This window comes from Rhinolophus sinicus, chromosome 13 (genome assembly GCF_057876585.1).
Source record: "Rhinolophus sinicus isolate RSI-liver-muscle chromosome 13, RSI-T2T, whole genome shotgun sequence".
In the NCBI taxonomy this organism is placed as follows: Eukaryota; Metazoa; Chordata; class Mammalia; order Chiroptera; family Rhinolophidae; genus Rhinolophus; species Rhinolophus sinicus.
In genome coordinates this window covers 58,481,581-58,495,926 of record NC_142513.1, presented here as the reverse complement: position 1 = coordinate 58,495,926, position 14,346 = coordinate 58,481,581, and the positions used below count along the sequence as shown (strand labels likewise).

The 14,346-nt window shown below is 53.4% G+C and overlaps 1 protein-coding gene across 4 annotated transcripts; it reads right to left on the bottom strand.

The window, feature by feature from the left end:
- Positions 1–868: 868 nt before the first annotated feature.
- ISG20 (interferon stimulated exonuclease gene 20) lies at positions 869–12,190 on the bottom strand. Of its 4 annotated transcripts, none has more exons than XM_019726735.3 (4): positions 11,935–12,190; positions 11,410–11,661; positions 2,076–2,276; positions 869–1,096 (listed from the first exon to the last, which is right to left on the bottom strand). In XM_019726735.3, exons 2-4 carry the CDS (start codon positions 11,635–11,637, stop codon positions 1,010–1,012), a joined length of 516 nt encoding a protein of 171 aa, XP_019582294.1. In that variant the 5' UTR covers positions 11,638–11,661; positions 11,935–12,190; the 3' UTR covers positions 869–1,009. The 4 variants fall into 4 exon arrangements, with proteins under 4 accessions (XP_019582294.1, XP_074173619.1, XP_074173618.1 ...); XM_074317518.2 differs by having other exon boundaries at positions 11,410–11,658; XM_074317517.2 differs by lacking the exon at positions 11,935–12,190 and having other exon boundaries at positions 11,410–11,764.
- Between the last annotated feature and the right edge of the window lie 2,156 nt (positions 12,191–14,346).

Genomic DNA, 14,346 nt, shown 5'->3' with positions numbered 1-14,346 from the left:
AGCACCTGAGTGGTTCAAATGTCCTTAAAACCCCAGCGATTGCTGTTTAGTGGAGCTGAAGTGGGACCCAGGCAGGGGTTAAAATAACTCTGTAGCTAATGAGCAGTCAGCGTCTTGGTTTGGACCCTTCTCCCTGCATACTACCCTCTCCCTTAGAGGGCAGGGTCTCGCAGCAGAGTGAGGCTGCTCTCCCTGGGGTCCCCTGGCCCCTCAGGTGGTCCAGAAACTAACCACCTGTTATTGACATTTGGTGGGTGTGACAGGTGCTGTGATAGGGTCTGTTTATGCAACATCTCCTGAGAATCCTATGAATTGTTAGAATTCCCTGTTTTACAGATGCAGAAACTGAGGCCCAGAGAGCTTAAGTAACTTGTCCTACATCACACAGCTATTCAGTGGCAGAAGTCGGACTCTAACCTAGTTCCCTCTGACTCTAGACTCCACTAGGTCTGCTCCTTCAGTTTACAAATAAGAGGAGGAATGACTCCCTGAAGGTCGCCAGAGGTGGCACCCATCACACTTCTGTACCTTTGCTTCAAATCTCACCATTGCTGTGGCACCAATATCGAGATAGGATGAATGGACCGCTGAGTTGGGTGCCACCCCCAATAAATAGTGCCACTGCTCCACGCATAAAAGCAACTGGAAAAGGGAGGCAGAGGCAGGCCTTATTAAGTCATATGCTTCCTAGATTCCTGGAGCTTCTTCTTGGACCCACAGGATTCAAGATATTAAGGAAATTGACACTTGTGCCCCCCCCATCACGCCTTTAGTCTGCGTCGCCCTCTCAGCATCACACAGACTGGGTCCCGTTCCCCATTACCCAGCTCAGAGAGAAGAACGGAAAACACAAGGAGAGGACTGATGATGGAGTAGAGAAAATTTAGAGCCATTTTACTACTAAAAATACATTTTCCAAAAGCAAGGGAGTTGCTGTCCTGAGGAGATGAACGCCTTTGGTCCCTGGGGAAGGGGCCGAACAGAGCTGACACCGCCAGGCGGGCAGCCGTCAGCGGGCTCGAAGTCGCCGGGAGATCTGGTACAGCCTCATCGCTGCTCTGGCGTCTTCCACTGAGCTGTGTCCAGACCAGCTGTTCTGCAGACACAGGTACAGAGTGAGACCTGGAGAGGCCGCTGTGATCCCACCCTTCCAGGCTCACACCCTCTCTTCCAGGGCCCCAAGGTGGGTCAGGGGCTAGAGCAGGCCTGGCTTCCCCGTTAGCCCTGGGACCAGGACGCTGAGGCCCGGGCGTGGCACGACACCCAGCATCCTGACAACCGGGCTGTGCCCTCAAGGCGCTTACAATCCGATGACGGATGGGGCACCGCTGTGTGCTGGCACACAGAGAGGGTGGAAGCAGCTCTAACGGCCCTGCTGGGCACCCAGCAATGTGTTCACAAGGCGTTTCTAACGTGCCCCTTGCCCAGTCAGTTGAGAAGGTGTTACTCAGTGAAGCCCGTGCGGGCCCCTCAAGGCTAACAGAGGGGCCCAAACTCAGGCGCGTCCCCTGCTCCGTGTGCTTCCTGCTCCCCAGCCAAGGAGCTGGGGCTCGTCATGTCCGCTCCCGCAACCCTCTCCTGCCCGGCTCCACTCACACTCAGCCGTCGGACTCCATTCAGATCTGGCCCTGCCACCCATCCTTCATCCCTGCCCCCAGGACACCTGCCCCGCTCTCCATCAGACACTCCCCACAGCCTGTGCTGAGGACCCAGTTCGGAGCCACCTCCCCGGAAACGAGTTCCGCAAGCTCAGGGCCTTGTCCACCTGGGGTCCCCGGCATCTGGTCTAGGCTGGCTCAGAATAGGTGTGTAATAAATATCAGCTGACCTGAAAACCCCAACGAAGACACTGCCCCCTCACAGCCGCTCAGAACTAGGGGGACACAGTGCGTCCTTGGGTCCAAATATTGACTCTGGAGCCACTTGGGCAGCAGGGAGACGGGGGTGGGGGTGGGGTTAGAGTCTTGGAGGGGAGGGCCAGGCCCCCCAGAGCAGACCCTCCTAATGATGCCGTGATGGGCTTTCCTGAGGCCGGCTTTTTGGTTCCCAGCCTGGGAGGGGAGGGCGGTCCTCACCTGGATACTCCAGCCAAGGAGACGCTCGCTGAGCACCCGGAGGGAGACGCGCCTGCAGTAGGACAGGTTGGCCTCATGCCACAGCAGCCTGTCGGTAGCCGTGTCGTAGATGTTGTAGCCACTCATGTTCTCTTTCAGTGCTTTGAAGTCGTGTTTCAGGTCATGACCCACCACCAGCTTGCCCTTCAGGAGCTGCAGGATCTGGCCAGGAAGACATGTACCCCACACATCACCCAGGTCCTCGGGTGGGTCTGGGGCAACTTGGTGTTGTCATGGAGCTGCTAGGGAACAGCCCCTCCTCGACTTGCTGTGTGACCTTGGGCAAATCACCATCCCTCTCTGAGCTTCAAACATATCATCCACAAAATGAGAACATGGGACCAAGTCCCTCTTCACATTTAATAGTTTATGCCCATCCCGATTCCTTCAGGGGTTTCGATGTGGAGTAGCAATGTGTGAGATAGTATAAAAATAGATACCGGTCTCTGCCCCCAGTTCCTGACTCAGAGCTCCTGAAACCCTTGGAATTTCTGGGGTGATAGGAGAGTCTTTTGTTCTAATGAGGTGACTCAGTTGGGCTCCTCGATGGGCGCTGGTCACTGGAAAGACCAAGCCAAAACTGGAAGCTTGGTCTTTTTAGTCCTGCGTCCGTGAGAAGGGAGAAGGGCTGAAAAGAGAGCTAATGACCGATCGTGCCTACGCGATGGAACCTCCATAAAATCCCCAAAGTACAGGGTTTGGAGAGTTTCTGGGTTAGTGAACACGTGGAGGTTCTGGGAGAGGGGCCCCCAGACAGGGCATGGAAGCTCCACGCCGCGTCCCACCTACCTGCCCTACGTGCCTCTTCCATCTGTATCCTTTATCGTGTCCCTTTAATAAACTGGCAAACGTGTTTCCCTGAGTTCTGGGAGCTGCTCTAGCAAATTAATCAACCCTGAAGAGGGCTGCTTTGGAACCTCTGATCTATAGCAGATCGGTCAGGAGGACAGGTCATCACCTAGGCTTGTGACTGGTGTCTGAAGTGTGTGTGTGTGTGTGTGTGTGTGTGTGTGTGTGTGTGTGTAGGGGGCAGTCTTGTGGGGCTGAGCCCTTAATCTCCAGGTAGAAAGTGTCAGGATTGAACTGAATGGCAGGACACCCAGCTGCTGTCTGAGAATTACTCATTGGTGTGGGAAAGTCCTACATACAATTGGTGCCCACAAGTGTCAGAAGTGAAGTGTCTGCTAAAGTAAAGGGGATACACAGGAAAGAAAGGCATAGGAGGGAAGAACGGGGCTTTTTCCTTACAGAGGAAGGAAAAAAAATCGAGCTTTTCCTTTCCACAATGGCTAGCACCTACTGACTGTATCCCATATGCCAGACATTCACCTAAGTATGTTTCGCGTATTATGTCATTTAATCCTTTCAACAACCCTACTGCGGCAGGCAGAACAATAACCTCCTAAAGGTGCCCGGGCCCTAAACCCAGAATTTGTGAACAGGTTATATGGCAACAGGAAATTAAAGTTGCAGGTGGACTACTTAGGTTGCTAATCTTTTGACCTTAAAATAGGGGTTTTCTGGGTTATCCAGGTAGCCCCATATGACACGAGAGTCCTGATAAGTGGAGGTCAGAGCGATGCAACGCGAGGAATTGACACATGGCTGCTGGCCTTGAAGAAGGAGGGGGCCATGAGTCTGCAATGAGGGTCGGGGAGGACATGGATTGACCCCAGAGCGTCCAGAAGGAATATAGCCCTGTGCACACCGTGACTGCAGCCCAGGGACACCCATGTCGGACTTCTGAACCACAGAACTGTCTGATGTAAACTAGCGTGGTTTTATACACCATCGAGTTTATGATAATGGTACAGCAGCCACAGAAAGCTAATACAGATGTGAGGGAAAGGGGGTCCGGATTGAACTGAATTTTACAAATGCAGGTGCATGAGTGAAATACATATGGACATTTGTTTGACCCTCTAGGTTTTAGGGTGACTGGTTGGCACCATTAGCTAACGGGGACAGTCCGCCCATAGGAGAGCCAGCCTTTAAACCCAAGGGGCGGGTTCCAGCGCTGCTTGTCACCACTGCGCTTTGCAGAAACAGCAGGCAGGTCTGCTCTGTGCCTGGCACCTAGTGGCCAGGCTGCAGGGGGCAACCCTGATAGTGCCCCCAGCCTGTTCCCCCTCCATTCTCTCCTCCTCTCCCATGGTGGCCTTACAGAGAGCCTGCCTCTGGCCACACGGGCCAATCCCCTTTCTTTACCTTGGCTGCCATTAGACTTGGGGCGGGGGGGGGGGGGGGGCAAAGGGCCTTAAATAGACTTGGGGAAGCTGCAGGGGCAGCTCATGACTGTCTCAGGCCCCCCTTTGGACAGCTCTTGGTCAGCCTGCCTCTCTTCCTCTGTGCACAGCCAAGGACTGTAGTCTCTGTGGACCAGGGAGGAACCTTCTGGATGGCTAACACCGTTCCGTGTCCTGCTTCTGCTTCTAGTGGCCTCCTGTAACTTTATGGGCCTTCGATATGCTCACCAAGGGTCATTATGACCATTTTACAGAAGAGAAAGCTGAGGCTCAGTGAGGTGAAGTGACTTGTGCGCAGTCACAGCCCTGGAGGCAGAACCTGTCCATCCATCAACAGGCAGTGTCACCGGCCTGCCCTGCCATTCTTGTGATTTTGTGGGACGTCCTCTGGACAGAGCCCGTGCTTAGCACAGGGACTGGGGACAGCTCGTGAGACACCAGTGCTTCTCACACTGGTGTCCCCCTGAGTGGTGAGGGCACATGACCTCAGAGCAGTGGCTCCGGGGGAATCCTGTGAGTGGAGGAAAGGGCACCGGCTGGCACGCAGGGAGGGGAAAGCACACGGGGTGGGGGATGGGTATGTCCCCGCGGCTGAGGTCACGTGCCTTCTCTTGCTGACATCCTTTATGTTTCTGGACAATGTGGCCTGTTTTCCCCAGCTCACACACAGCCCCGAGGGAACTATCTACCATTCTAGAGACAGCCGCTGTGGTCCCAGACATAAGAGGGCCAAGTCATCGTGGGGTGGATTCCTGGGATACTCATCACTTCCCGAGCCCAGGGGTCTGTATGGGGGGGGCCTACATTCAGCACCACAAGAGTCCTCCTGAGACAAATGGAATAAGAGGGGGTGGAGACGCAGAAAAAGAAGAGGAAGTAGGGAAAAGAGGAGTGCGGTCTGTTTCGTGGAGAGTTGCCAACAACCCTTGAGGACAGAGTCCTCGGGAAGGGCAGGGAAAGGCCCCTGGGACTTGCTGTGTGGCCTCAGGGAGGTTAAACACTGACTCTGGGCTTCAGTTCCCCGTTGTAAGATGAGGGCCTGGAGGTGAGGCAGCCAGGGCTCCCCTGGCTTTCTGAGGCAGGGCTGGGGAGGGGTGGGGGCACCTCTCCAGCCCAAGGAGGGGTGGGGAGGCGACATGGTGATGGCGGGACCTCAAGACTGTGTGACTTGCTGGCTGCTGGACCTGCCCTGACTCAGCATCATGAGGCAGGTGTGTCAAATGCAGCAGGTGGAGACTCTCAAAATCCTGGGAAGAACTAGAGACGGGAGAGGGCAAGGGACATTTATCTATCTGCCTTCATCATGCTGGCACTGGGTCAGGTACTTTCCTCACTTCATGAGGAATCAACAAGAGTATTCTCAGTTCTGTTTTACAGAGGAAGGGGCTGGGGATCAGAGAGGTGAAGGGACTTGCCCAGGTCACACAGCTGGTGAGCTGAGAGCGGAGATACGCTGTCTGGATCACCCAACCTACTTATTGTTATTATAGTTGTTACCACCAGCTCCTCCTGGTAACCTAGAGACTACATTAGCGTTATTAGTTTCAGATCAGAGAGCACCGCAGGGCCCACCTCAGAACTCAATGAACGTTTCTTGAACCAGGAATACAGAACCTGGAAGGCGGGGCTCATCCTACCGTTTTACCAACAGGGAAAGGGGGCCACAGAGCAGTATGTACCCATGTCACACAGCAGGAGGTGACAGGCCTAGGTGCAGGGGTCTGCCTGTATACTCTTTGCACTGTGTTTCCCTCTAGTTGTAAGTATTTCCGAGATGTGCCTGATCAAAAGAGTCACTTGGGGCCCTTGTTAAAAATCCAGAGGGCCGGGCCCTACCCCAGACCTATGGAAGCATAATCACCAGGGGAGGGGCATTCGCTAGGGTTCCAGGGTATTCTCTGCCTCTGATGAGTTTGGAAATCTCTGCGCTGAAAACTTGTTGAGCCAGTTTAGAACCTGCTGCTCCCATTACGCCTTCATCCATCCATCCTTTCATTAGTTGATGTATCTATGCATTCATTCCTGGCTGCCAGGAAAGGTGGCTGTAAGGGAGTCTAAATACTGTCCTTGTGGAGGCCCAGGTCTCTTACTGTCATGTTCAGGAATGGCCCCAGTCCCCCTCTGTCCTCCTGTCCCCTGCCCCCAGCTTGTGCCTGCTTCCCACAGGGCAGCTGACCCTGGGGGGACCTGGGTGACGAGGTCATCCTTCTGCATCTGGCTGAGCCCCCGAGACACCTGCCCAGTGGTGCAGCCCCGTCAGGCTTTCCAACCTGGCAAGGACTGCTGCGCTGGTTACAGATGGAATAGCAACCTGTTCACAAGCTGCTGTGGCTTCCCTCTGTCTGTGTCTCCCTCTAAGCCACGATGCTTCATGGGATTCAGTTTCCTTGTTTGCAAACTGAACATGAAATTACCTTCCCAGTCTCCATTGTGGGGTTGATACTATTCATCATACTTGGTTAACATCAAAAGAGCATTAAATTACAGAAGTGAGTTGCAAGTCATTAAACATTACTGTTAGAAAAAGGAAAAAAAAAAGAAGAAGAGCACTAACCTGCCAGGTGAGAGCCCTGAATCTGAGCACTAAGTTTTATACCAGATTGCTGTGTGTCCTCAGGCAAGTCGCTGCCCCTCTCTGGACCTCAGTCTCCTCATGGGTTCCCTCTTGTGCTGACAGTTTGACTTGTGGGCTCTCTATAGACCAGAGTTTCTCAGCCTTGGCACGCCTGATACTTCCTTGATGTGTGTGTGGTGGCGGAGTGGCTGTCCTGATGTCACTAGCAGGCCCCCTGCCCACTTATGGCAGCCAGAAATGTCTCCAGATGTTGCTAAATGTCCCTTGGGGGACAAAATCCCTCCCCCCACTTGAAGAACCATTGCTCTAGATGAGGATCAGACCTAGAGGTGTCAGAAGATAACAGGCAGTTACTTTACATTATAAAAGTAATGGAACCACATTACAAAAAATAAAAAAGAGAGAAGGGGTGGAGGGGGCCCGCTCATTGTCTCAGTGCCCCATGGCAGCAGTGCTTCTGGGTGAACTTGGGGGCTCAGGGGCTCCCCAGCCCTCCTGACTGCCATGGTGGAGGGCTCTCCGCAGACGGGACCCACTCACCATTCCCATGGGAGGAAGAGACAGGTAGGTGGGTGGCCTTTGAAAGGTACCAGCATGAAATCAAGGCCTGGTGCATCCTAGACTCACCTGGCCTTGCAGGGTCTGATCAATGGCTGAGAGGCTTCTGCCCTTTGGAGGCCCCCAGCATATCTTGGGGCCCCTGAGCCTGGTCTCTGTCTTTGGGATTAAAACACTACGGGTGGTGAGTTGGATCATGCTGCCTCAGTGTCCTTGTTCCTAAAAATATATGACAGCCATTTGCTTAGCCCTGGGCCTCAGTTTGCTCATCTGTAAAATGGAGTGATGATACGCATGAACTACCTCCCCGTCTTGTGGTCGGGACAAAGGCAGTGGTGCGTGAAAATGCATGAAAATGTTTAGAACAGCACCTGGTCATGGTGCTGTGCTTCTGCTATCACGCCAGCAGAGCAGAGGGTCCTCCTGAAGGGTACAGAGAGGTTTAGCCACAAGCTGGAGGACACAGCCTCCGGGGGCAGAGCTGGATAGGACCCACGTCCAGTTCAAAGGCTGTGTGCACGCTCGTCCCCCTGTACTGTGCGTGTATGACTGCATCTCCCCAGCAAAGGCCTGCTGAGGGCAGAGGTAGCTTTGTTCATGCAGGTGCCAGGACTCCTGTGTGACAGTAAGGAGGGTGAGAGACTCCCACTGGGGGGTCCCCTTGGGGCAGTGGGGTGGGGACATTATAAAGGACTCCTCTGGCCTGGGCTCTCCACAGTGGTAGCATTTCTAGGGGTAGGGAGAGTAAGGCTTTGGCTGAAGCACAGGTGGGTGACGGCTGAGCTGTGAGAGAAGGCAGGAAAAGTAGGTAGGTCGGGCCTTGGAAGGCTATGAATGATGGGCCAAGGGGACCTTGGGCCGTGGGGAGCCATGGGAGGTATTTGAACGGGGGGCTGGGAGGCTGTGGTATGAGCCAGGCCCGGGGAACTTTCTCCGGCAGCAGGGTAAGCAGCAGGCAGAACTGAGAGCCAGAGTCTAAGACCACAATTCTAGATGGAGTCCGAGAAGGGACTCTGACGGATCACCTTCTCTCTCCACGGGCACATTAGTGACCATCAGCCATGAACCAGGCACTTTGCTTAGAGCTACAGGCTAAGTCACTGTCCCCAACCTGCACAAGAGCAGGGAGAAGCAGCAATACTCCCCTTTCACTGGTGAGGAAACCGGCTCAGAGAGGGCCCATAACCTGCCGAAGGTCACACAGACCAGGAAGGGACAGAGCAGGAAGTGTGACCCCCCCAGATGTGGTTCCAAAGATCCTCCTGGTCTTTGGATTCCTGCCTCACTCCCTGCGTGGCTAAGTGCCTACTCTGGGCAGGTCTCCATGCCACGCACGAGAAACCCTGGGCCTGGCATAACCTCCAACTGAGAAACAGAAACTTGCACACCACATCTGGACAAGGACCGAGGTGTCCTGTTCCCAGGCCAGTGCCGAGGTGTCCGGGGAATTGCCTGGGCATGTGAGAAGCGTTTCTTTGCTGCCTCCTGTCCCCTAGTTCCAGGCTCTTCTGCCCTTTTTGCCATTATGATGGGGAGGAAGGCTGGGCAGGAGGAGAAAGGAGGGGTCACGCTATCCATCTGGCTGCTCGGGGGAGTTTGAATATGGGCAGCTCCTCGCAGTGTCCCGTCGGGACCTGAACAGACCCACTTCCTCTTTCTGCTGCTTCCCCTTCTTGGTGACTCTCCTTTGATCTCCTCCGTCCTAACATTTCCTGCTTTCTAGTTATCGGTCTGCCCCGGGTGTCTCAGGCCCTTGTGGCTGCTTCCTAGGGGTTGTGAATCTCCTCCCCGCTGTCATCTCTTCCTCACTTCCATCTCTCCTTCACAGCACCCCCTACTCTAGTTTTCTTGAAACTGGCTTTGATCCTGCCATGCTCTTGCTCAAGAATCGTCAGTGGCTCCCTGTGGCCCACTGAGTTGCATACACAGACTCCTCCCACCCCTTGCAAATACCACCAGCCTCATGGAGTCTTTCCAGAGCCACCGTGAGGTCCTGTGCCGCCTCCCCAGGGCACCCCAGGATCCGTTAGTGCACTGCTGTCCAATAGAAATATCACGTGAGCCACACATGTAATTTTCAATCATCGAATAGCCGTATGGTAAACGTTAAAAAGAATAGGTTAATTAGTCTTAATGTGGTTTATTTAACCTAATATATCCAAAATATTACCATTTCAACATGTAGTTGATCCAAAAATGAGAGGTATTTGATGAAAGCTCTAATCAGTTCCAGTGTGTACTTCACACTGACAGCCCACTACAGCCCGACCAGCCACACCGTATTGGGCGCACAGCTCTAGAGGTTTTGAGCCTGAGGTGGAATCCTTCCCCATTCTGTTATCTGAACTTGGGCGAGGTACTTAGTGTCACGGGCTGAATTGTGTCGCCCGCCCCCATGCCCACAAAATTCATTTGTCGAAATCCTAAGCCCTAGTTCCTCAAAACGTGACTTATTTGGAGATAGGCTCTTTGCAGATGTAATTAGTGAAGACGTGGTCATATTGGAGTAGAGGGGGGCCCGTACTCCAAATGATGAGTGTCTTTATAAAAAGGGGACATTGGCACATTGAGACACACACGCAGGTAGAATGCCATGGGAAGGGGAAGGCAGAGATCGGAGTGGTACTTCTACAAGCCAAGGAACACCAAAAATCAGCAGCAGCCACCAGAAGCTAGGAGAGGCCTGGAACAGATTCTCCCTCAGCCCTCAGAAGGGACCAACCCTGCTGACACCTTGATGAAACTTCTGGCCTCCAGAACTAGGAGATAATACACCTCTGTGGTTTAAGCCCCCTAGTTTGCAGTCCTTTGTTACTGGCCATAGCCAACCAATGCACTTAGTTCAGGCGAGCCTCAGTTTTCCTCATCTGTAAGATGGGATTGCAGGGCAAACAATCATGGTAGCTAACACCTTTTGAGTACTTCCATGGGCACTCTCTCCAGGCGCCGTCTCAGTCCTCCCAATAATCCTGTGAAACTGCTACTGAGAAACTGGGTACAGAGAGGTGGAGGAGCTTGCCCAAGGTAACTGAGCAGGTAAGGAACCAGCCGGGATTCTAACCTGGGTTAGCTCCTGAGAACGCTCCTGGCAGGCTGTGCGAGTGCTAGCGGGGCATCCAGCCACTGCTCAGTAAATAATACCTATGGTTGTGGCTTTATCTCTAGCACCTGGAGACTGGCACACATGCGGTTTGGGGAGTTGAGGTGAATCCCGATTCTCTGTGTTCTTCTTGGACTTCCCCACGCCCCACCAGCCTAGGAACCAATGAGTTCGCTTGCCCTTCTGAACCTTCTCAGAAGTGACTAATCTGAGGGCCACCTTTAGAGGGGCTGAGTTTGCTTTCTGTTTGGTTAATTCAGAGAAACAGAAAGTTAAACTAGAGAAGAGACCACAACCACCTCAAAGGAAAGACGGGCGGGCAGTGGGGGAGCGGGATCTTGGGACCTCCGACTGATGGATGGTCTGCAGTAGGTCTGGGCTCAAGCTCTCCCCTCAGCCCAGGGGCCTCCTGGCCTCAAGGACCAGGAGGGACCCCTGCCAAGGGCCCAGCCCAGTAACAGCCTCTGCCCAGGACCCGCCCCCACAGGGCAGCTTGGGGTAGAGGAAAGAATGGGGAATCCATCCGTCAAATCAGTGTAGGGGATATTATGTGGGACTGCGTTTCCCCGTCACAAGACCAGCAAAGGGGACCAGATGCCCTGATGATAGCAAGCCTTCTCAGGGATGTGATACAGATGCCAACAGGTGTCTCCCCACTCTGATGCTCCCCACACAGGGGTGGCAGGGAATCTGACATTGCTGGGGACACAGGTGACAGATCTGGCACCTGGGGAAGGCACCAGGGAAGTGTGTTATGTGTGTGTGGGGTGTCTGCAGCCCCCCCTTGACCTGGCTGGCAAATGGTCCTTCACTCACCTCCAGCCTGGCCACAGCGAAGGGGGTGGCCTGCTCCATGTGCTGACGTGTGATGCCGCTGACACGGGTTCTGTAATTAGTGATCTCCCCTTCCGGCCGGATGAACTTGTCGTAGAGCACGTCTCCGTTAATGTCCACAAGGCTGCAACGGGCCAAGCCGCTCTCCTGGTGGGGCCCCACTCCCACCATCTCGCAGTCCATAGCCACCACCTCCATGTTACTTGCCATGTTTCGCTGGGACCCTCAGATCTGCTGGAGAGCAGGTAGTAGGACGGTCATCACTCGAGGGCCAACCGAGGCCCCAGGCCTCTTCAGCCACCACCCAGCCAACCTGTACTCTTTGCCCCGCCCTTTATCGCAGACGCCACCTGGCAAAGGGAAGTTGGCCTCTTGTCACCCCGCCCAGCTTGGCGGTCCCAGGGACTCTGGTCGCGCCTGGCAGCCTCAGGACCAGGAGGCCACCTTCGCTGGCCCGCCACCCTGGAGACATGCATTGAACCCCCCCATCCCGGCTCCCATCCTTACCTGTCTGCTTCCTATGCATGGGGCTCCTGCCTGCCTCTCTGGGGCTGCTTGTCAGCTACTGCAGTTGCTCTGAGCAGTGACTCATCTCTGACTTCAAGCCGGGAATCCTGACCCTGTTTCAGTTTCATGTTCGTTTTCAAGTGAAGTCAGAGCAGGAAGCCGGCACGTGGGCTGGCTGCTCCGTCTCTTTGCACGGCCGGCCGATGGGGAAACTTGGTGGCCTGAGTCAGGACTGACAAAGCTGGCAGGCAACATGTTTGCCTGTCCCCCCTTTACCCCTGTCCTCCACCTCATTGCTCAGATGACGCTGCTGACGTGGAGGGAGTGGATTGCAACATGTCTCATTCCGTTCTCACCCTCCGCCTGTAAAATAAACATCCCCAGGATTGGAGCCTGGGGAATGTCCCACAGCTTCCGGGCCACTACCAATCTGACACTCTGAGGGTTTTTATGGGGCAAAGGATCTGGCTCTTGGGACATGGAGGCTATTCATTGGGAAGGGCAGAAAGTTGAGATGCGAGGGGCACCAGCCCCCCACCCACCCCAGCTTGGGAAGGCAAGGAAGGAGTGAGGAGGTCCTTACAGTCTCCATTGGTTCAGGGTGCCTCAGAAACAGCCATCTGTCTGTCCTCGGTGGGCTCTGGGAAAGGACAAGCAGGCCCGGAGGGACCACCCCACCAGCCTGGCATATTTCCTGTTAGTTACTCTCTCCTTCTTAGAACAATGCCTGGCACGTAGGGAGCACTCAACATTTGGTGAATAAATGAAATGAGTTACAAGTGGGGCAAACATAGAATCAGATCCCCGTGAGGAGACTGTCCATCATACACTGTGGTGAGATTCAACCATGAGTCGAGAGCCCCCCATCTTGGCTCCTACCCCACATCCATTCAGAATAAGCACGGAGCCGTGGGATCTGATTGTCCCCAGTGGTCACAAAGATTTGAGGTTTGGAAAGGAATTTCCCGAGATCCATGGTGTTTTCACCCAGAGACGTCCACCCTGGACAGCCAACTTGAACAGACCTCAAAAATAAAACCCGACACTGAACTATGTCTAAATGATGAGGCATCGTTACTCTTTGCTGTTCAGTTGGTTCAAATGTGAGGTATGAGATTGTTTTGCGGTTCCTATCCTGAATGAGCAACTTTTGCTTGAATTCAGACTCTTTGGGGATTTCCTGTATCTCAACGGCGTCAACGATTGTTACCCTGATTTAGGGGGAGATGAAGCTAAATATCCATTACTTTACATAAAGTGAATGTGCATTGAAAAAGTAACCCCCTAAAGCTCTAGTTGGAGGTTTCTGTTTCTGTCATCTCTGCAGGAACAGCTGGTGATCCACACACATTAGCACCCCCCCACCTTAGGTCACACTTTCACCCGACTTGCTTCCTGGGTCTCAGGCAGCACATAACCCTCCCCTCCAGTTCTTGTCCCCAGGGGCCCTGAGCCTGCTCTGTGCTGGGCTCCAAATCTACAGCTTTAAGCTTTCCCTGCTTTTCTCCTTTGCTTCCTGACTTTCCTAGACGGCTCCCAGTCTTCTTCCCACCTCCATCTTCATGCCCTTCTCAAAACTGTCCTTCAAATTTGAACAGGTTGTTTCCCAAAACCTCATCTTTTGCACTGTTTGTCACAAGCTCTTTGCTCAAGAACCTAGTGATTTCCTGTTGTCAAAAAAAACCTAACCTCTACTTCCTGTGCAGTTTCCAAGACCCTCCTTTCCTCTGTCCCACGGGACTTTCCAATCCCATCCTAAATTCAAGGCCTTTGTGTATTCACATGGTGACTCCTCTCCAACCATCACGGGTCCTCCCTGCCTCCTTCAGAATGACTGGGTCATTTCTTAATTCATATTCACTGAGTGCTGGGCCCTGGGGCGCGAGGGGTAGGATTAGGTCTCTGCCTTCAGGTAGAAGTGACAGGTTTTGAATTCTAGCTCAGCTGTCTTCCCACCTCGGCTGGGCACGTACTACTAAAACGTGTATGTGAATTTCTAAATTATGTACGGCAGGTGGAACTATCTGAAACAGTCAAATATCAGCAATTTCATGTGGTTCAACGTAATGCTATGTCGAATTGCGCTAATGGAATACATTTTAAAAACACATAGAAAAGTTAGAAAATGTGTACCAATAAGCATGTACAGACGCTCAATCTCACTAATCAATAGGGAAATGCAAATCAAACCCACAATGAGATACCTCCTCACACCCATTAGGATGCCAACCAACCCACCCCACCCCCGCACCCCAAAATATCTAGTGTCGGTAAGGATGTGAAGAAGTTGGAGCCCTGTTGGGGTGCTGGTGGGAATGTAAACTAGTGCAGCCACTATGGGAAATGGTAGAGCAGTTCCTCAAAAAAAATTAAACAGAATTACCATGATACAGGAATTCTACTTCTGGGTAT